This window comes from Etheostoma cragini, chromosome 6, assembly GCF_013103735.1.
Source record: "Etheostoma cragini isolate CJK2018 chromosome 6, CSU_Ecrag_1.0, whole genome shotgun sequence".
NCBI lineage: Eukaryota > Metazoa > Chordata > Actinopteri > Perciformes > Percidae > Etheostoma > Etheostoma cragini.
The window spans coordinates 23,290,778-23,313,169 of record NC_048412.1 but is presented as its reverse complement, the minus strand read 5'-3'; the positions used below and the strand labels follow the sequence as shown (position 1 = coordinate 23,313,169).

The window sequence follows — 22,392 nt, the reverse complement described above, 5'->3', positions numbered from 1 at the left end:
GTATTTCTCCCCACCACTGTAGCAACACCTTGTTGTCATGCAATTTTTGTTTTTTTGTTTTTGCACATGTACACCTACTTTGCTATTCAGACCAAAACCTGCACTAACTCCATATTGACTCTTCACTACATTTCAGCCTTTACATTGTGCTGTCTATTAATGTATATTGTGCTACGATTATTCAACATCACTATAGTCCACACTTTGCCCATACTGTACATTGACTCTCTACTTCATCTCAGCATTTAACCTTCATATAGACTGCATTGTCATGTATACTGTGTTATTCATGTTTCTACCGCAATATTTGCACTCACTCTGTATATTGCCTCTTTACTACATACAGTATTTTGACAGACTGTTAATGTTTACTGTGTTATTACTGATCCACATCTCTAATTAGATTACATCTTGCACTAACTGTACTCTGACTCTTCACTACTTCCCAGCAATGTTATAAATTGTCTATTTCATGTACATTAAATAATCACCATAGCACTTTCACATATCCATCAACTTACTTACACCTCACTTTGCGCCGGCTTGAGCTGCCTATTTAATCTGTAATTTTGTAGCCTGTTGTATTCTGTTTTCCTGTACTATGTTGAATGTGAAACTATGTTGTCTTGTATGCTTACGCTTCTCTTGGCCAGGTCGCCACTGCAAATGAGAACCTGTTCTCAATGGCCTACCTGGTTAAATAAAGGTTAAATGGTGGTAGTAATGGGGCAGTGGATATTACACAACTTGTGGTGTGGGAGACCACACCTCTATCCAAATGTGACAAATCATGCCTACCTACTTTTGTTGAAAGAAGAAGAAGTGTAAAGACATTTTAAGGGGCTTTACGTGCCAAACTATTTCTGGGCTAGTGTCACATGCTTGGCAATCAGTAGAGTTACTTGTCTCAACTAGTTGGGCCTTAACTGGTGAATTGTAATTTTTGCTATCAGCTTTTGTAGCCCACATAGCTTATTACATAAACAAATGAAATACGATGTGTTAATCAATGAGCTTTAGAGGTCCTGTATAGGTGGATCTTGTCTTTGGACAGAGCCAGATGAGCCATAGCTGATGCCCTTGTTTCCAGTCTTTATGCTAAGCTAATTTAACGGCTGGCCACGGTATAGCCTCATATTTAGTGGAAGAAACACTCAAATCTTTAAAAAAAAAAGTAGTAATAACAGTATGAGGACATAAAAGGCATTGCTAAACTGCTACTTTTACTAAAGATCTGAATTACTTCTTCCGTCATGACTTTTATACTTTACAAGACATTGTTTAAAAAAGCTGGAAGGAATAAAAGAAGGCTACATTTATGCAAGTTGGCTTGAATATTTGTAGGATCTGTATTTTTTATATTTCAGAGTGAAAAATCAAGCAAACATCTTCAAAACACAAGAGGAAAGAATGAGTACAAATCTTTCAATTACTCCTCCACATTTAGTTTTTACTTAAATTTGATTTAAATATTTCCATTTTCTGAGATGTAACAGGCCTACTTTTAATTTTACTCCATTCCATGTTTGCAAAATAAGTTTTTTTTTAGCTAACTCAAAAATAAAAATGCACCTCCAGTATGTTACCTCTCCACCAGGAGGCTTACTAATGTAATAACAAGGCATGTGGCTGATGTTTCTCAGGTATTTCTTGTTACAGAATTTCTTACTTTTCCTTAAAGCAAAAAAAAATAAAACTGTTCTAAAAACAACCAGTTGTTGTGTCACTGGGTTAAAGTCCAAATGTGCTTTGTGCATTTTCAAAGCCAAGTAAAAGTCAATAAATAAGGTTAGATCACAGTGTGTATTTTTGGTGCTGAGGCCTTGGACTATCAGTCAGGTCTGCCCTCCGGGATCATGTGTCCAGAGCCAAAGTTGTCCTTGGAAGAGGTGATGCCAGTGGGACTGTGGATGTGTCCATTGGCCTGACAGAGAACGTATACAATGATACAGCAACTAATATAGCATTCATATTTTGTTATTATTTAAAAAGTATTACATGAAGTCTCCTTGCTCACCTGAAACGCATTGTTTTTAATGTCTTGATGCTGCGGCGCATCATCAGGGCTGCTGCTGGACCTCCACAACACCACCAGCATAAATTCTGACACCAGAGCAGTCAAAGACACGCAGCTACTCTTCAGGGTTGACCAGCCAGTTAACACGAAAGACGGCATTTGTCTTGCATTCTCCATCACCCATGGAAACGTTATGAGCACGTTCAAAACTGGGAATTCATTCATTTTCTGAACAATTATTACTTTACAGATGTGTGGAGCATATGTTTTGTTAATAATCTTCCGAATTATTTGAGTGCACATGGTTAATCCAGGCAGGTTAGAAATCAGCCTGCCGGCCTGCTGGCGCACCAGCGCGTTTTGGACACCAGATGAGTGCGCGTCCCCTGCGGATTGCAAAAGTTTAGCGGGACCCAATGTTTTCCTTTCATAGGAATCTTTTTCTGTCAACATTATGACAACCACATGGATAGATTTATATAATCTTCCCGCCAGTACACGGTCTCCTTGGAAAGAAGGCTCCCAAGCTGACGCCTCCTTTGACCGGGTTCGCTCGGCTGGCGAGTCGCCGGTCAGACCGAGGCTGTACGCCGAGCTGGCAGGCCGGTTCGTCGGCGGATTCCTGGTCCAGAAATTTCCCCGACACCGGAGAACAGCAGACACGGCAGAGGTGGAGGGTGTGGAAGCCATGGATCATGGTCGAAAAAATCCAAAACAAGCCGCTTCCTTTTTCAGAACTTTTTTTTTTAGATGCCTACTGTTTAACCTCTCTCTATGCAGTCACATAACGTATGAAGGTGTATTTGCGTAAGGAGTGGAGAGGGGGGGGGGTCTTTCTGCTCCGGTGCACCCTACCATATTTGCCTCGATGGTCCGTGAAGGGGCTTAGGTGGGCGTGTCTCTAGGGGGTGGAAATACCCAAGTAAAGTACAAGAAGGCTACCTCAAAACACAGTAAGATGTAGGAACATTCCAGCTTATAAGATATGATGCACCTGAATCCAGGACCTTTTCTTGTAGGCCTACCACAGTCTTTTATACTGCATTTAGTGGATTTCAGAGGGAAATGTGAGGTAAACTGTGTTATGATAATTAGCAATTATTTCTATAGACTGAACAATTAAAACAGTGGTTTCAACACAAAGCAGCGTCTGGTTGGGGCTTTTCGTTCACCATGAACCCGCTACAAGTCATATCTCCAAAAGTTGTCATCCCTTTGTCACGCCATGATGAACAATTGGTAATAGGGTCAATTTAACTAGTAAGGAACTTTTTAAATACCTTTATAAAGAGCTGGATAACAGATAACTTTGACTTGAGCTATTATAGCCCTACGAAACTCTTTGCTACTCAGAGGCTTTTCCTAAACTCAGGAGGAAACAAGAAATGAAAAGGTAAAGTTTTTAAAGAAGCACCGGCACATAACTATTCACTCCAAAATATATATGAGGATTGGAACATATTCTTAAAATAAATAACTCTAGAATTACCTGGAAAGATTGCCTAAATATAACCAACACCATTACCATCAAACTCATGCCAAGACTAAACTACACTAAATCAAAAATAAATCAATTCTATTGCCTCTTTCTCCCCTGTTTGTATAAAATGTGGTACACACAAGGAGGCAATAATACACAATTTCTGGGAATGTGAGAAGGTTTGTAAGGGTTGGTTAGAGATACAATACGGAATGAACAACACTTGTTAAATCAAAATTGAATTCACAGAGCAGAGCAAAGCTTCCAAAATCCAGACAAGCTTAAATACCCCATTGGATGGATGGTGTCAAACTGTGTGGGGAGGTGCATATGTGAAAGTATGAGTGTGAGCATGCGTGAGGGTAGCTTAAGATCCTGTGGCGTAGAATACTGTAACTGGTAGGAGTTGTACTCTGATTGGAGTATTAAACTACACAGTATGCTGGTTTATGTATTACTTATTGATGGGAATAATTAAAAATAGTAAAAAGTAGAAGGTTTGTTATTCATTGATGCAACTGTCAGATAAATGTTGTGGGAGAAAGTACAAATAAAGTGGCATAAAATGGAAACACAAAAGTAAAGTGCAAGAACCTGAATATTGTGGCCTACTATACTTACATTCCCCCACGTTTTTGGGACAGGCATGCAAGAGTAATGTGTGTATGGTCTTTGTCAGTTTTACTAACTGTTTACCAATTATTGGAATATAGAAGAACATTACTTTACCTTATATCACAATGCTACATTTATCTTGCTATTTAAAACTTGCCTTTAAGTTAAAAAGTGTAGCCAATAAGCTGAAGGACTGCAGGAAAAACAGACTTCAATTTTACTGAACTAATATTTGCTTGTGTCGTTCCTGCAGGTTGTTGTTGACTGATTTTTGTGTCACGTTTTGTCCGCCCCACACCCAAAGAATTGGATGGTATGTTACATACATAACTTATCTCAGCTCAATATCTCATCAAAGCTAACGTCACTGAGCAGACACAATGCCATGAACATAAACACAGTCATGCTGTCAAACAGGTTTTTCACCTAAGCAACCGAGATGTGCAGCTGAGCTAAAATAACAATTCAAACTACACTGTTAACTGGTCTGTTTACACCACCAGAGTTTCTAAAGAAGACATGTAAAAAATCTGTTTTTACTTGAGACAAGTGTCATGAAAATGGACAGAATATCCCCACTGTACTGTACACAGAGAAGACAACAACTAATGTTCATATGAATAAAGTTGTTACCATACTTTTTGGAAATACTGAACTATGAGCTTTCTTTCTCGAAAAAATGCTTTACTTATGTGAAATAAAACCCTTCTTGGAAAAAGTGAAAAAAAAGAAAATACTTACTGTATATAGCCTATACATCCTCTTTGGTTGTTCATGAGTTGTTCTACAAACAAACCCTAAACCGTTTGTGGAAATCAGCCTGATACAATTGAACAATACTCAAGTCTTAATATTACAATGTTTGGTGCATTTCAACATTTACAAGTTATTGCATGTTAACTGTCCATAAATATACAGTTATAGGCTATGTTTGGCTTTCACATTAATTACAAACGTGTTCATAAAACAGTAAAAAAAAAAGAAAAAGGTAGGTTTGCCTTTTCCTTGTTTATTGCCTTTGTGCAACTCTGAGTCGGCGTGTCCTTCATTAAAAAACAATGTTGGTGCCCTTGTTTTCCTTCATTCCTGTGCTTCAGTGAACTGTCCTGAACGTGTTCCAGTGCTTATCTTTTTCTTCACCATTAGAACAAAAGCAGGCAACATGATCACTGAGAAGAAGAAGTAATATTCTCTTTCTCCCCTTAAGTCACAAGTCTTATCTCTACAGCCTGTCCACCCGTGACCCCTTCATGGTCTTGTTCCTGGACTGCCCGTACTCTGTGAGACTGGCCTCCCTGCAGGCCTTACAATTGGCTTGATCACAAAGCCCAGAATCCCCACCAGCATGAGTGCCACAGTGATGGCAATGATGGACCCCACCACAACGTAGTAGCACTGGTTCGAGCGGAACAACCTGCGCAAGCGACCTCTGACCCTGTTTGGAGGCCTGCCCACGTTCACCACAGAGGTCGTGACTGTTCCCTGCTCCATGGCATCCACGTGGAGGTCACCGCTTGCTGTCACCTGGTCATTGTGGCTCTTTTTAGGCAGGCTGAGGATGTTAGACTTGATCTGGCTTCTGGGAGGAGGGTTCTTCAGGAGCAGTTTGCCCTTGCTACGCTTGAAGCGGATGGACAGTGCCCTCTGCATGTGTGATGGGAGTTTGCTTATGATGTCCTCATTGTTGCCCAGGCGGGGCAGGTCCTGGCCGTGGGGGAGCTCGGTCAGCGCACGGCAGATAGGGCAGCACAGGGTCTTGACCTCAGGAGTGGTTACATTGATGCGAGCAAGGCACTCCAGGCAGAAGGTGTGCCCGCACACCAGCAGTTTGGGGGTCTTGAAGATGTTATTGTATTTGCAGAAACACACAGCACACTCAGTGTCCTCCACATCATCTTCAGAGGGTTTCACCTTCCTCCTGTTGCTCCGGGTCTCTTCACTCCTCCCCCGCTTACTCCCATGTGCCTGGTGCCTGTTGTCTCGTTCTCTCCTCCTGCCTCTTTCCCCCCTCTCCGAGTCGGTACTCCTAGATCTCCTCACTTGAGCAGGCCTAACCTTCTTCCACATGTCCTCCTTGCTGTTCTGTTCTTTCTGATTGAGTTTGGGTTTGACGTTGGGGGCCTGCCTGGCTCCATGGCTGTGTCTCTCCTCGTCATCGTTCATGTTGAAGGGATGATGTTAGAGGTAGAATCTAATTCTGTTTCCCAACTGGAGCTGTGGAAGATTGAAGTTGAAAAAAGTTTACTGGCTCACAGAAATCAGCAGAACAGGAAACAGACTTGATAAACCTTACCAGTCACCAGTGCTGTTTCATGATGATGAAGCAATAATGGCTAATCTTTTTGCTATCTCTATTGCAATTGAAATGCTACCTGTTGATTTTTTTTTTAATTTATTGAACATGCATGCGGGGCTTTTGCCCTGATAATAAGTTGCTGTACTTGTTTTATAGTCTTTCCTGCACAGGAACCATCAGCAAACATGAGAAGTGGTTTAAACAGATTTACGTAAATGGGGATCTTTATGATCCTGAGAACTTAGTGGGTTGAAACCTGTAAAATAAAACTAAACAAATTGTGGGACTGGTCTGTGACGTAGCTTCATTGTTTTGAAATGTCATAGCAAACATTCCCTCATACCCGTTCATCTTACAAAGTCAGTCATTAACTCCGAGATTTTACCCTAAAGGAGGCACACAACTGACATTTTAGCAGCCGATGTCCTTCAACGTGTAGAAAAGCATTTGAAGACATTTGCAACAACCTTAGGTGCAGTGACAAGTGTACAATGTTCTGTTCATTAAGGATTAAGAAGCTTTCAAACTAATTAAGATTGAGAACAGCAGAGAAAAACGCTCTTCTGACAAAGAACAAGACGTTAAATAAATTGACATTTTTTGTATAAAAACACACACACACACACTAACCTGCTGAGGTAAATTGAATGTTGGTTGACTTAATGAATAAAAACAAGACAATTTAACTCTGGTCTCTCTCCAATCCCTGTAGTCCTCTTGTGTATGCAGCTTTCCTAACATTTCTTGGTTTCTGACTGTCCCACAGCATTTCGTCCAGTGAACCCTCCGCCTCGCTGCTGCCTCCTCCTCTTTCTTTTCTCGTCAGACCAGTTGGACCAGCTGTAGTGAGCCAGTGTTTAATTTTGCGTCTCATGTGTGTTGCATGTACTTAAGATAACAGCACACATCAGAACCCATATACTACTGATATTCTAGTGTTGCTTTAAGGCAGCGCTGCATGTGATTACAGCTGCATTTTCTTATTAGTCAATTAAATTAACAAAAGTCCAATACATATTTCTCAGCCATTAGTTTAACCAAGAATTCAATACAAGATATGTAAGAGAGCCACATGCATATTAATTTTGCCCTACAAGCTTTATGTGTTGCATGAATCTAGAAAACTGCAATGACTGTAGGGACAATTCCACTATCGCTGCATAGCAAGGATTCAGTACTGTCAACACTGCACCTCATACATGTCATACCTTAACAGTCTGTGGCTTTAACACCCTAACAAGAACAGCTGCCTAACATTAACTGTCATAACTGCACAGTCCCAGTTAGTTACTCAGAGTTTTTTGAATGACTGATATTACACCTCATGACAACAGAATGCATCTCAAGGCTAAAAAAACAACACAGTTTTGTTTTCTTTGTTGAAAAGATTTTCTTACAACAGACTGCTTCATTACTCTTAACAAAAACATGCTGCTGTATGAAGGCACCTGAATTCTTATGGATACATATGGGGTAACATTTTGGATTGGCTTAAAAGTTTAGAATTAACACACTGGTGGTATTCTAAACATAAAAAATATGTTTAAAGTAAAGAGAATTTGATGTTTTTTTATATACTCCAATTGATTGAGTAAAGTATCTTTAAATAAACCCAGTCCCTTTGTTGTACAACTTTACCAGCGTGACAAAAAGATGATAGGGGCCTAAAGAAATATTGTGTTGAATAATAATGTGATGACTAATTACTTAGCTGCAAACCAAAAGACAAAAACAAGTGGTTTTAAAACTTTATTGCTGTAGAAATTAGTCTTTTCAGCTTCATAGAGGCTCTTCAGTAACTTGCCCACTTTAACTGTGTGCCTCTTTCACAAATACACAATAAAAAAAATAAAAAAATAAAAAAAGTCAACAAAGAGTATGGTGGTTTCAAAAGCACCAAGAAAACAAAGCAACAGTCTTTTTAAAGGAGTTGAAGAACCCACCCAGTGAGTCAGTACTGCTGTTATATATGTTTGTAATGCAGGAAACTCAGATCCAAGTGCATGAATGTTTCCTTGTTGTGGTGCAGCTAAAGCAGCTGGTTCAAGATACCTGTTGGTGAGTTTTCCCCCCACTTCTCACAGGTCCCGTCTTTCGAGTCTGTGTTCAGGTTAGTTTATGCAGTTGAATTTGATCCAAAATGCCATATCAGGCTACAGCAGAAAACAAACACGTGAAGACAGGTTAGAACCATATAGCTGCAACGGCCTTTTCCACACTTTACCTCTTTATTTTGTTACAATCAACGACATTTTTCTACTTTTAACCTGCCCTGAGAGAGGAAGGGAGTGTGCCCCAGCACTTTTTATTTCCACCATTGGTCCCCTGAGCAAGTGCCTTTTCTTCAGCCCAGCTCCTCTTTTGTTTTTCCTTGCTTGCGGGGCATCTTCTTGCTGCTGCTGTCCTCCAGTTCTTTGCTTTTGTAGTAGTGAGGAGCAACTTCAAGCAGCCAGCCGCTGTCTATCTCAATAACCTGCGTGCAGGAGGGAGAGAGAATAACAAATATGTGGATATAAAAGCAGTTAGATATTGTACGGAACAAGCACACTTCCTCATGAATGTGCTGTCTCATTCCTTACAAGCATTTATTCTGTGGAGGCTTTACAAGGAAATCAATGGAAAGCGTGACTACGTTATAATCATTTAAATAATAGCCTTTTCTGTGTTTAATGATTGTCTTTCACATTGGCAGATACGCTTCTGGAAAACAGACTACATTTACTAAAACTACAACTGTAAATATTTGAGGGAGTCTTAGATGAGTATTTCAGTATGACAACCTGAGCAAACAGACCTGTCTCATGAACTCCTTGGTGGTGAAGACCAGCTCATGGTAGATGAGCCAGCGGGGCTGCTCCTCGAACAGAGAGCTGTTGGGGTGGACGTAGACCGTCTGCTGGTGCTTCACCGTCTTGTAGCCGCCTTTGCTCAGTCGCGCCGTGTGATAGAAATATCCTGCCGTCACCGACTGACAGAGGGACAAGAAAGGAGTTTATCAAAAGCTGATTCCTACAGTCTGATTGTAAATGCATAATTTATATGTAATAAAGCAGAGGTCAGTTTTGAGATACATAACAATCAAAAAGCAATGTATAAATGCAAACATGCTGTAACTGGCTTGTTTAGTCTATTAGGTACAGCATAGTCTATATCCACAACGTTCGACTTCCGTAAAAATTACTAGTTTTAGTGTTGAATCCAGCAGTAAGAACTTTCTCATCTTCACATCAGGTGGAGGATTGTCTGTCATTTTGCCTCAAAACAGAATAAGCATTTCAATCGACTAATAGACTTTCCTTATTTTATATGTAAGCATGGAGACGTCACTTCCCCCTGGCTTATGACATCACAGAGTACGGTCTAGACCTGCTCTTTATGTGTTAACTCTTGTTGTGATTTAGCGCTACATAAATAACATTTTATATTTTTGAATTGAATTAGGCGAGGACAATGATACTAAATCCGCATTATGGATACAACTGTTTAGAAAAGGGTGAAACATAACCTCAAGACTTTCTGAAGCGATAGTTTCTTTAGATTTAAATAATTACAAAGTCTCTATATGTGTTGTATTTATTGAAGTTTAAAATAACTATAGAATTTGGTTTTGGCTTTTTGGCAGCAGGATTTGTGAAACAGGCAAAGCAGCATGTGTTGGAAAAAGGTGTAACCCAACGGATAAAACAAACAACCTTTCTTATCTCAAGTGGTTTAGAGGAGCGTTCTCAACACACACACAGAGCCTGATTTGAGAAGGCTATAACACAGCCAGTGTTAAGCTTGAGGTGGAGTCAACTACAGCAAACTCGAATTACTACATCCATGTTTACATCCATGTCTGTCCAGACTCATAGGAATAGAAGGAATTAATAATGGGTATCAAGGGTATTTTTTGGTGAATTGTGAATGCTTCACACACACATTTTTAACCCGGCAGCTCAGAAGATCTTAACAATAACCACAGTTTCAAGGTTAGAGTCACCAATTCAGCATCTGACCAAATGTCCCCTCTTTTGTTCCTGAGACTTGGCCTTGAATAATATCCAGAAAAGTGTTTTTGCAGAACATTATATCAAAGTGAAGTTGACCTTCGGGATCCATTACGTCATTACTTTACCCAATGAGATATTTGTATGGAATGTTGACAAAATTAGCGGAGGAATTCTTAAATTATAGCTAAAAACCAGACACCCAGGAAATGTGCTGGGCTTTGAAGCCTATTTGACACAGCAGCCAAAAAGTGGCATTACAACTTCTGTGTCCGTCACACGATTCCCGGGGGCCCTAAATTACTTTTTCCTATTGATTCAGATGACAAAACTAAACTCTGTAAATCTGTGGGTCCCCTTTTTTAGCATCACAACCCCTGCAAAATGACTCGTTTTGCTCTGAGAATTTAATTCATTCGGTCCGATAACAATTTGGAAAGATGCACAATTACATAATTTAATCCACATTCTAGTTAGCGGAGCTAACCCTAATGGTAAGAGCAGCGAGCTTGTGACCGACAGGATAAATCTGGGTGGGCAGAGGTGCCTGGGTATCTCACCTGATTGAGCACCCCATGTACAGAGGCTCAGTCGTTGCCGCCGGGGCCACGGACCCGATTCCGACCTGTGTCCCTTTTCCTTGGACAACCCCAAAACTCAATGCTTCCGACTATTGCTAACCACAGCGCGGAGGCATAAAGAAACAAATGTCTTCTTAGAAAAGGCATCATCTTCACCATGTTTTTGAATTTTTAAGTGGTTCTTGCGTGCCACAGGTTTGCTCTGTGTTGCTTTTATTTCTGCTTTCACCTTAGTTGCTACAACCCTATCACTAAGACAGTTTCAGTTTAACTCAACTCTGTCTGCATGTACGTAACATGCCAAACTAATAGCAATGTTCACACAGAGCCACAAACAGAGTATAAGTTCACCCTTTATTAGTATCAGGAACTAACGTTGATCCTGATTTTTTTTAGGAAACTGTGGTAAAACTGAGGAACTTTCTCAGTATCACTGACCTTGCGAATGGGTAAGCTGTCTCCCTGGGAGCTGACCACCTCCACCTCAATACGATCCATCAGACCCTCCAGCTGATCCCTGACATCCCGGGCTCTTCTCATGGAGCGGAACTGGATGAAGTTCTCGTAGCACCACTGTGTAGAGTAACCACTCTCCAACCACTGGGCGAGAAATACATCATGACTGCAGTTAGCACAACATCTGGGTTGTAGTCAAGAATATCTCAAGACTGAAACAATTGTTCCCAAAATACATCGGAGGGTTTGCGAGATTTATAGCAAGAGCAAAAAAATATTCCTACAGGATAAAAGTTGTTCTTTGTATTTTTCTCTATCAACTTTGAAATTGAAATTTTTCCAATACTTTTAAGACCTAATACCTGCAAAACTAATGACTTTCCCATCTGCCTCAGTTTTAGTTTGAGTCATTGAAAAATTGCTGTTATTGATTACTATTGAGCCATCTAAACTAGTCTAAAAACAATGCACTAACAACCATGCAGACACCAAATATTTGCATATTAGGTAAGATAACCTTAAAAAAAAGGGTTTAGCTGTCAGACACAAATAATGAACACTGTTGCAATTCATAACAGGACCACAGCAATTGACACCAACACTAATGTTGGCCTCAGAGCTGTATGTACAGCTGAAAGAAAACCTCTCTGACAGTTACACATTATACACAGTTTTTTTGGACTGCAATAGACTAAACAATTGTGCCTAATAAATTGGTATCTTCAACTCCAACTGCTGTTACCCAGCTTCGTTTATACCTGTGTGTACACGTTGAGCAGCACCAGGTGGTCTCCTCCTGGCACCACAAAGTTCATCCTGGCGTTGTCAGCATGCACCACCTTGTCTTTGGGCCGGTAAAAAATAGAGTTGTTCACCGACAGCATGGCCGCAATTGTCAACACTTCCTCTGAACACTTGTACCTGTAATGAGGCAAAAATAGAAATAAAAGTATATAAAAATGCAGAGACAAGGCAAAACAATATATATCATCTTACTTATACAACGTTTCCTTCTTGAACTACCATGCATTCACTAAGTTTTATTTCTCAAAGGCCAAGGTCTCTTTTTGAAAAAACTATTTAAGATGTGGCACATCCATTTCCAGCAACCCACTCCAGCAGCGAACTTGTATCTTTTTATATATTGTAACAATAGGTCACAAAGTTAACAATACAAGGGGCAGTACCCAAAAAAATAATAATCACATTTCTTCTTCCAAAGCAATGTACCGGCCCATATCAGTATAAATAGGAAGTATACCAGTCAAAAGTGCGCAGAAGCAAAGAAGGAAGGGGGAGGGGACGGGATGAGGTGGAGGGAGGGGCAAGCTAGTCTCATTTTGTTGAAAATACTTTTAAAGTTAACAAGAAGTAACGTCACCCAACATTGCTTAGAGCACCTTTTAAAGCAACAATAGATTACTTTTAACGCTTCACTTGTTACCGCCATAACAAGTGTGGAAGAGATGTGTAAGACAACTAATGTCTCTAATTGATTTCATACATCTTATACCACAGTATTGGAGACTTATAATGTTATCAGACTGGAGACTTACTGCTCGGAGGCCAGGATCATTTTGCTCAACATGGGGTCCACGGGTAGCTCAGCCATCCTGCGACCCAGCTGAACAACCAACAAACAAGAGCAAACACTTAAAGACGTTTAACCAATGAAAGAGTTCATCTTTATTTATTACAATAACCTGTAAAACAGTAGGTCCCAATGATGCAGTCAGCCACAGTCTCTGAAAAAAATACTGACAGCCTTGATTATCACTGATTAACAAGACGAGATTGGAAATAAAAGCTTTAGGTTGTGAGTCATCTCATGTGTCAGCACTTTTTATCAAGGAAGTGGCTCGAGTGCTGGAGGCCAGGAAACAGTATCGGCTATGTACGGTCTGACATGCAAATATGCAGATGACAAGAGTGGCGATGGACATGGATTACATGTATCAAAAGAATGTAAAAATGTTCTAGATTATTGATAGAGCAATAATTGGGGCAACTGCATGAATTTGAGGGTCGAGAAGACAAATGTACTGAACTGTTGTTACATAAAAAAATAAATTAAAAAAATTAAAAAAAGAACTACAAAATGGGTCCAAGATCAACTGATATCATAATAAAATGACTGAAACAGACACGTAATTTACTAACTCAAAAAATGGATTTAGTGTTTAGCTCCATATGTTTCTAAAAAACAGCTGACAGAAATATCTTACTCTTTATCTGCACCAAAAGAAGGCCAGCTAGTCGCTACCTTTGTCTGTCTGTTTAGTGCTGTGAGAGCAGTGAGAGTGAACCAAAAATGTTTAGGTGTTTTTGTCATAGTCAGTATAACAATAGAAACAAAGCATTTTGTGACTTACTGTCATTTAGACATCCCAGACTCAAACATATGGTTCGGTGCCCCTTTTTTTCTTTTCTTTTTTTTTATATTATTCGATTTTCTTTTCAAACTGGGTATACCCCGCCCACTCTACCTGTGATTTTGATTTCCCCCCTCCTGCTTCAGGTCATAATTTTGCAGGAACCAATCACAAACTGGCTTATCTATCTGGCTACCTAGTTTTAATTTAGTTTTAATTAAGTACTCTATAATAATAAAAAAAAACGTTCACATTGCCATCTGAAACATTGTTATTATATAAATATTCATATAGCTGCTAATAAGTGTAATTGGAACTTTTATAAACACAGGCCCTGCGTTTGTACCTTGGTGAGCTCTCCCAGGTGGTTGAGTGCTCCCAGAGCGTAGAGCTGCTCCAGCGCTAAGACCAGAGTCTCATGTGGAGGTGGGTCCATGAAGTCAAAGTGAATGAGGTCATTGATACCTATGAGCAAAAAGGATTAGCTTATTGCACAGCCATCAAATAACACCCCACCATCATTTTATTTGTCATTGTATTCCATCCAAGAGCGCTACGGCCCCTCACCTAGACTCTTCAGCAGCAGGACTACATTTCCCAAGTTGGTCCTCTGAATCTCGGGCACAGTCGATTCTTCCATCTCATGTTTAAAGGCCCAGGCTGTGTAAAGCCTGAAACATTTCCCAGCAGCCACTCTGCCTGCACGGCCTGCTCTTTGGTTGGCTGAAGCCTGAGAGCATAACAGAAAAACACAGCAGGAGTTGGCAAAATGGTAAATAACCAATAATACAGAGAACAATGCAGACATAAAACGCTTGTAAATTAGCCTTTAAACAATATCTCAGCATGTAGCTTGAGTGGGTGAATTTTTTTAATGTGTGTCACTAGACTACACCTTCACTTTAACATAGACTTCCTGCTTGTTAAACTCTAATAAAAACAGTGAGTAGCTACCCGGGAACACGGAGTGACAATGAGAGACTCCATGCCGGTGCGAGCGTTGTAACTCTTTTGTTTGCAGAAGCCTGGGTCAATGACGTAGATGATGCCATCTATGGTCAGCGAGGTTTCTGCTATATTGGTAGCGACCACCACCTGGGGTTGATTGGGAGAGATAAAGTAAGTAAACACAGCTCACACAAAGTAGAAGGAATATTTAATACAGGTTTTAAACCAAGGGAACAAAGGTGTGATAAAACATCAAAACAATCTGCCAAACTGAAAAAACTAGGACATGTCTTTATAACAAATCTCATTGTAGGATAGCAGCCTCTGTTGGTGAATAAAAACATGGACATTTGATCTAGGTTTTACACAACTGATATATTCAACAGATAGAGAGCTATTGTCTTCATTTGTGTCTGCCAAGATGAAATAGTAATCCTACAGTGACCTAATAAATCCAGGGCAATTGTATAAAAAAACAATAACAGCTTCCCCAAGTATTCGGCAAAGGAATGAGACATTGTCTCACCTTACGGGCTCCAGGTGGAGTAGGGTTGAAGATCTTCGCCTGCATGTCTGATGGCAGGTTGGCGTAGATGGGAAGAACCAGCAGCTCTGCTATCTTAGATCCAAGTCGCCTGCACCTATCCTGGAGCAGCTCGCAACATGCTTCGATCTCCTCCTGCAAGAAACACAAGAGCTTTAAGAGTCAACCAACACAGAGATACATAATAGGAACTATGTATTCTTTGTAGAGACATCACTCTGTGAATACTGGTCAAGTAAACAATATAACTTAGGTTGCTTTCATACCTGTAGTGGTACCTGTGGTTAATTTGACGGACCAAGCTCATGTTCACTCTGGCGTTTTACAAACCCACCATGAGCTGTAAACAAGTCTAATGGACTGACAGGTGATCTACTGATTGGACACTTTTGGTGCTACATAGACCCGGCTGGGGAAAGATTTTGGATTTCAGAGATTGACAGCAGGTGTTGTACTCTACTAAAACTGATCTCATGACAAAATAACTGATAATGAGCACTATTAGGAGACTTTCCCTCATTTTATGAATCACAAATGAGGGAAAGAAGTAGAAAAGAGGGAAATAAAGAGATGTTTTACCGTAATATTGCAGGAACAAATACGTTTAATGAGGACTAAATACACAAAGTAGGGCATGAGTGGAAATCCCCTCTATTTGTAACCACTTTTCCTGTTCAGTCTTGATGGCAACTTTTACATCAGCCTGAACAATCTGAACTAAACCAAACAGGTCAGGACAGGAGTCAAAGCATTCTTTGGCAACATTAAAGTTACAACCACTTCTTCTTTTAGGTGATAAAGAGATAAACAAGGATTCTTATCTGTTTGTGAACAAATTGTGAAGTGAATAAGTATTTCTGAAAATTATTTTATCCAAGGTTGACAGAACATATGCAGATATTACTAACAAAATAAGGTGAAGGAAACCACCAGGATTAATCTCCTAATACAATTGTGTCCAAACCTGTAACAAAGGTCTTGAAGAATCCCATGCTCGATAGAAACAATACCTGTCCAGTGAGGAAGACCAGAATGTCTCCAGGAGACTGGGTGACGTGGATCTGTAGCACCGACACCACGCAGGCTTCCAGGTAGTCGGCTTCTGGAGCCTTGAATATGCAACATACATTAACAGGACAGTTTGATTTTTGGCACCAGATGTTGTCTAGACTTATTTGACCCACTGACGGATTACCTTTACAAAACTTTAAACATTTCTCTTTAAACTTTTATGGGGTTGGTGACCCACACAAAAGGCTGTATACCTGTCTCTGGCTCAAGGGTGATGTCTTTACTCTCAACAACCTATTTTTCTTTATTGTTCATTAGTTTATGGGAAAAAAACTTTTGAAAAAAAAAATCGGAATATGCACTATATTCAGTATTTAAATATTTTGTAAGTTCTTACTTTAGTGTAGAATATATCAACGGGGAACCTCCTGCCAGGGATTCTAAAGACTGGTGCGTCGTCAAAGAAACAGGAGAAGCGCTCAGTATCCAGAGTGGCGCTGGCCACCAGCACCTTCAGGTCGGATCGGAATCTGGCGATGTCTTTAATCAGACCAAAGAGGATGTCTGTGTGGAGTGTTCGCTCGTGGGCTTCATCTATGATGATTACACTTGAGGAAGAGAGAGGGAGATGGGAAGATTGAGCACATACATTAATACCTACAGGTGTTCAATAAATGTGCATGAACATGTTAATTAATAAATGTAAAACTGCAGAGAGGAAATGTGGGAATTTTATGGCCAACAAATGACCTGAGGAAATTAGGATGTCAGGCAGTGAAAGGTAAGTGTTAATAAAATAAATAGTGGCCAATAATTCAAAGACACCTGACCAAAATTGAAAGGGGAAAGTGATCAGGAACACAAAAATGTAGAAAACCAAAAATTGTAATGAATATCTGTCTGCAAACCGCAATGCCCAAATGAAAATATAAAAAAAGCAATATTTTGCCTGTGAATTAACAGCATAGTAACTTAATTTTCTGAACAGGTTGAAGAGCAACCCGGTGAGGACCAGTTAGGGATTCCCTTCTTTGCATTACCTGTAGCTGGCCAGGTCGGGCTCGGTGAGAAACTCTCGGAGCAGCATGCCGTCTGTCATGTACTTAAGCACTGTTCTCTCTGACGTGCAGTCCTCAAAACGAATACTATAACCCACCTGGATGAAGCAATACAATTAATGTGAAAGACTGATTCAAGACACTCAATGAGACTCTGGAATAAATAAAGAATGCTAGAAAATAAAAAGCAGTACACAAAAACATTGATTATAGTGTAACACAGTATTCATTAATGTACAGATTTTAATTTTCATCCTTTTGCTTGACTAGAAGGAATAAAAGTGTGTAAAAAAGAAATGGGATCAGCATGTTTTATGTTCCACTCACCTCATTCCCAAGCTTGACATTCATTTCCTGTGCCACTCTGGATGCCACTGACATGGCTGCCACTCTGCGAGGTTGTGTACATCCGATCTTCATGCCTCCTTGGGTGTAGCCCTGAGGGAGAGTTTTCAAACTTTGATTATCCTCTTCACTATGCAGTCACACTGACTTACTGCAAATTTGGCTGCCTTTGAGTGGACTTTTGTTATGTGTACTGGTCACGGTTCTATAAGTAACATGTTTAATATGAAAGTATATGATACTATTATTATTAGCTTCTGCACTCACGTCTTCCAGGAGGTACTGCGGGATCTGGGTGGTCTTTCCAGAGCCCGTTTCCCCCTCAATGACCAGGATCTGGTGCTCGTGGATGGCAGCTAGCAGGTCTTCTCTGTAGGGGAAGATGGGCAGACTGCGTCGGACCTCCTGCATGGACTGTTTCTTCATCTCCGCCTGGGACAGAGCCAGGACCTGTTGCTCCTGAACACAACAAGAATCAGAGGAAAAGGATTTCTACTGTTCACTGGCATTATCTTTTCACATTAATATGCAATAAGTAAGCAAGAAGGAGTTTTTATCCTTGCTGCGGGAGACGTTGACAAGACATATGGACATGCTGGCTGTTGCAGGGATAATACTTTTTCTATACTTTCTTTTTCTAGTTGCCCTCTCAGTCATATGGATCTTTTTCAATGCTGAAAAAAATCTTCATACTGAACCTCAATCACATCAAAAGGTACACCTTCTATTATTGCCACAAAAATATTGTTGTAAGGGTGATGCCTTTGCTCCTGTACATCACTGCAATAATACACACTTCTGGGAAAAGTCTTGGAAAAAAAAAGAGTATTCCACCAATTTAGTACAAACAAATGATAAAAATTGATGCTGCGAAATCCAACTGGCACCTACATTACACACAATGCAACTCCACGGTAGACAGTTTGTTTAGAGATTGGGGTCTGCTATGCTTGTAGCAGCTAAGATAGTCTAGATCCTCAAGCAGAGATGAGGAGCCGGCTACAGAGAGCCAACATCTTTCTAACTCCACTTCATCATTTTCAATCTTGTAGTCTTCAGCCACAACCAACGCTGACCCACTTATTTGCTGACTCCACTTATTAGACTTTGCGAATTTTCGCAGCTCCCTTCCACAAAAGGCTTTATACAACTTTTTAAAACATTTTTTAGCAGTTGTACGTCCCAAGACCTTTATTTCCAATAGCAGGTAGATTCAGGATCTCCAAAGAAAACTGCGTTTCCATTTTGAACGACAGATACTGTTCAACTGCAGACTGATAAATGTGGCAAGAAGAACAAGACAAAAAAATTGCCCAAGTGTTTTCATCACTGGGAAACTGAAATGACATTTGATACATAAATAATAATAAAGAAGTAGAAAGTACCAAAACAACCCACCTCTTCCGTCCGAGTTCCCTTCATGGTTATGGCACTGCTGACAAAGTCGATCATCTCTTCCTCCTCTAGGATCAGCTGGTACTTCTCCTGCTCTTGCCTCATCCCTTGCTCTCGCTCCCTCTTGGCGCCAAAGCTGAGGGAGGCTGTCTTCAGCCTCTCCTCCTCCCAGCGGCCTTGCTCTCCTCCCAGCTCCATGGGAGTTTCCTCCAGCTCCAGGTCCCTCTGCGGCATCTCCTGGTCACGGAGAGAGGGACGGATGGAAAAAGTGACAACTGAACCAATGCACACGTTAGTAGGTGACTGTTCCTGCACAGTGTTGGTATGTGACATCACTCGTTCCTACCTTGGTTCTCTTCTCTTCTGGCATATAGTATCTGTTCTTCCTCTCTTCCTGTTCCTTGGCACCAGCTTTTTTGTAATCTTTAGCCAGGTCACGAAGAGTGCGTTTGTATTCCAACTCCTTTCTCTCCCTCTCAGTCAGCTCATCTGTATGGAAAAGGTACTCATCGTCTTTGATCTCTGCCTCCAGGTCCTCCAGCTTCTCTGCCTCTCTCTTCTTTAGATAATCCCAGCGAGAGCGCTTCCTCAACTCTGGCAACTAGAGGAGGACAGAGGAGGATGATGAATCAGGAACTTGAGTTCCCGTTAGAATTCTGGCAACTGAATTTACTGTCTGATAGGTTGGTATTTATGCATGCAGATGTTCAAATGTATCTAAAAATATTCTCAAGAGCTTCCATGCCAGGGGCAGCTTGGAGGTGACACAAGCTTGCAGGAATATATTGGAATGTGTCAAACTATTAGAAGTGTCTTACAAATAAGGAATAGTTTGAAGTTAAATGTCCCACAGAAATACACAGAGTGACATGTGTGAGGACAAGAAGAATATAAAAACGCAGTTATTCTGATGTTCAGTAGTCATTCTTGTATAGACATTTGAGTGTGTACAAAAGGCAGCTCTCTTCGTCAAGAAAGTATGTTCACTGCAAATGATCTGAAATCTTCGGACTCATCATCTGTTAAAGTCTACACCGTCATTTCCCGATATCAAACTCAGATATCATATCACGGTCGCTATTCCACCAAAACACAATTTGTTTATCGCCCAGGGACACAGTATTTAGGAAGTCTTCATGTATACAATATATGTAAACAACATGCATTCAGGCACTCAAACTATATATACCATATTGTTCTGATCATCTTCAGCCATCTTCAGCCTCTTCTGAGCTTCCTCATAAGCCTGGAGCATAACAGACAAAAGGCAAAGGTATTTACCAGCATGACATAGTGGATCATCTTTGAATAAATGTGTGTTGTGATTTCCTTTGTCCCCCACCTTTTTGTCAGTCCTCTCTGTTATGTTGCGGGTCTTGTCCTTGTCTTTCTGTTTCACTCGCTCAGCAAACGCATCTCTCTCTTCAATGTCATGCTGTCGCTCTCGCTCTTCCTTCTCCCACTCTTCCTCTTCATCTTCCTTATTGAGAGACTTGTGGTCCCCTAGGCCTGAACTGGCCCTGACATTAGAAACTAAATATTAATCATTAAGCTCTAGAAATCATTAAGCTCTAAAAAGCTCTGTTTTCAGTTAATGCTACGAGACAGCTTTTCCTGTTCTACTACTACCACTATGCACAAGCACATGCTATTCCATAAAATGATATGAAACAAAAATTTTTTTAAAGAAAAACCAAACGAGCATAATAAAATCAACACAAATATCTGGATTACCTTTTAGATGCTTCATCCTCACTTGACGACTCACTCTCTTTCTTCTGCCTGATGTGCTTCCTCCTGTTTCCTCTATCTTTGTCCTTGCTTTTCTTTTTCCCCTTCTGCTTCTCTATCACAGCGTCTCCATCACTGTCACTGTCCTCCAGTAATGTGTACGTGCGATTCTTCCTGTCCATTTCAATGGCTTCCCGTTCCATCGCACGGGCTGGTTTCTCAACAACCTGTTTGCGGGGAATCTATGACATGCAGAGGTAAAAGATTGTCAGAGGTTTCATACACCAAAATCTCCCATACTTAAAATGCAAGCAACTACTGTACTGTTGAATTCATGTGAAGTTCATGTTTAGTCCACACAAGGTAGCACGACTGAATTCACCTTGTCAAAGAGCTCCTGCGCAAAGGCAACCACACTCGGTTCGATGTCAATCGTGCCCGTCTGCTCGAGGCGAGTCACAAAGTCTTGAGGACTCGACGCTTTCCGTGCAGTGCCGATCATGAATTGAGACACATATCTGTCACTCAACCCGAGGATGTCATGGAGACGGTCATTCACCCACTGCTCTAGATTAGCCATGGTGCCTAGGCTGGGAGCACCGCACAATGCCCTGCAGGTGTAGATGTAAGCCGGGTTGTTAGAGAAACTTCTGGCTAATACCAAATATCTAAAGGTGTTTTCATTTATCAGTATCTCAGTGCAAGACCTTAGTCCAAAATTAACAACCCAGCAAGGTAAAGTATTTAAAATTAATAAATTAAATTAAATTAAAGAATCACGTTCAAAAGCTATTTACATCTTAGACCATCACTTCGACTCATTTATATTGAGTTTTGCTACCTTTTACAATGATTTAGAAATTGGTCCATTTTAAGTCTTATTTTTTGATTGAAAAGGGCTAACTTATTACACTTTTTTGAAAACCAAAAGTGGCTGAACAACTTCACTTACCGCTTTTCAAAAAGCTAAAACAACGTTGTTGTTATGGCAGAAGTAGCTGCAGGCTGCGAGCAAGCTAGCTAACTCTAGCTAGCGAACGTTACAAGGTGTTGTTTAGCTAGTTGTCGCTCACGAGTTCCCGGTAAGGACGCTTAATGGATATTTACAGTCTTCCGTAGCCATGTAAAATTATTCATTTGTGGGTTTGTTTTTTTCTACAAACAAAACCCCACATAACTAAAATAATCAAAACATGTATGCTAACTTAGCTTAATGCACGCTGAGAGCGGAAGCGGAAACACATTGTGTAATATTTACCAAAGAAGAACAAAGATGTATCAGAGGCTGCAGCGCTTACTGCCACCATGCGGCCATCTGGGAAACAACAACAGTGGTGTTGTATGCCACTCAATTTTGTATTTCTCACCGTCATAAAGGAATGCAAAAGATTTTTTTAAAATTAATACATTAATTATTTAATTTGCATATTTCCACACAACATAAACAGCAGTGGTGGACAAATACTAAAATATTTTACTTAAAAGTAGGCTAAATATAACTATAGTTCATACTCGAAAATACATAAGCATAACATGTAAAGGCTACTTAAAGTA

General features: G+C 40.4%; 3 protein-coding genes across 4 annotated transcripts; all 3 read right to left on the bottom strand.

The window, feature by feature from the left end:
• Window positions 1–789: 789 nt before the first annotated feature.
• Window positions 790–4,912, bottom strand: LOC117946658. The gene is made up of 2 exons (XM_034874942.1): window positions 2,018–4,912; window positions 790–1,924 (listed from the first exon to the last, which is right to left on the bottom strand). Exons 1-2 carry the CDS (start codon window positions 2,705–2,707, stop codon window positions 1,832–1,834), a joined length of 783 nt encoding a protein of 260 aa, XP_034730833.1. The 5' UTR covers window positions 2,708–4,912; the 3' UTR covers window positions 790–1,831.
• Window positions 4,913–5,163: 251 nt separating this feature from the next.
• rnf183 (ring finger protein 183) lies at window positions 5,164–7,177 on the bottom strand. The gene is made up of 2 exons (XM_034874941.1): window positions 7,039–7,177; window positions 5,164–6,326 (listed from the first exon to the last, which is right to left on the bottom strand). The coding sequence occupies exon 2, from the start codon at window positions 6,273–6,275 to the stop codon at window positions 5,361–5,363; it is 915 nt and encodes a 304-aa protein (XP_034730832.1). The 5' UTR covers window positions 6,276–6,326; window positions 7,039–7,177; the 3' UTR covers window positions 5,164–5,360.
• Window positions 7,178–8,144: 967 nt separating this feature from the next.
• dhx16 (DEAH (Asp-Glu-Ala-His) box polypeptide 16) lies at window positions 8,145–22,092 on the bottom strand. 2 transcript variants are annotated; one of them, XM_034874724.1, is made up of 21 exons: window positions 21,790–22,092; window positions 21,221–21,443; window positions 20,842–21,080; window positions 20,450–20,627; window positions 20,297–20,353; window positions 19,454–19,708; window positions 19,111–19,344; window positions 17,980–18,171; window positions 17,695–17,805; window positions 17,350–17,465; window positions 16,707–16,917; window positions 16,309–16,407; window positions 15,281–15,433; window positions 14,761–14,901; window positions 14,374–14,536; window positions 14,153–14,271; window positions 12,991–13,058; window positions 12,193–12,355; window positions 11,417–11,578; window positions 9,203–9,376; window positions 8,145–8,881 (listed from the first exon to the last, which is right to left on the bottom strand). In XM_034874724.1, the coding sequence occupies exons 2-21, from the start codon at window positions 21,416–21,418 to the stop codon at window positions 8,753–8,755; spliced, it is 3,162 nt and encodes a 1,053-aa protein (XP_034730615.1). In that variant the 5' UTR covers window positions 21,419–21,443; window positions 21,790–22,092; the 3' UTR covers window positions 8,145–8,752. The 2 variants fall into 2 exon arrangements, with proteins under 2 accessions (XP_034730615.1, XP_034730614.1); XM_034874723.1 differs by having other exon boundaries at window positions 21,221–21,423; window positions 21,791–22,092.
• Window positions 22,093–22,392: the final 300 nt, after the last annotated feature.

Coding starts and splice junctions, on each gene's coding strand:
- rnf183 (XM_034874941.1), bottom strand. CDS start 6,275: ATGAACGATGACGAGGAGAGACACAGCCATGGAGCCAGGCAGGCCCCC.
- LOC117946658 (XM_034874942.1), bottom strand. CDS start 2,707: ATGGCTTCCACACCCTCCACCTCTGCCGTGTCTGCTGTTCTCCGGTGT. Junction 1,925..2,017: donor TTAAAAACAATGCGTTTCAG/GTGAGCAAGGAG, acceptor GTTCTCTGTCAG/GCCAATGGACACATCCACAG.
- dhx16 (XM_034874724.1), bottom strand. CDS start 21,418: ATGGCTAATCTAGAGCAGTGGGTGAATGACCGTCTCCATGACATCCTC. Junction 19,709..20,296: donor AAGATGATCAGAACAATATG/GTATATATAGTT, acceptor GTCCTCCTCTAG/TTGCCAGAGTTGAGGAAGCG. Junction 15,434..16,308: donor TGGTCTTCCTCACTGGACAG/GTATTGTTTCTA, acceptor TGTTTCTTGCAG/GAGGAGATCGAAGCATGTTG.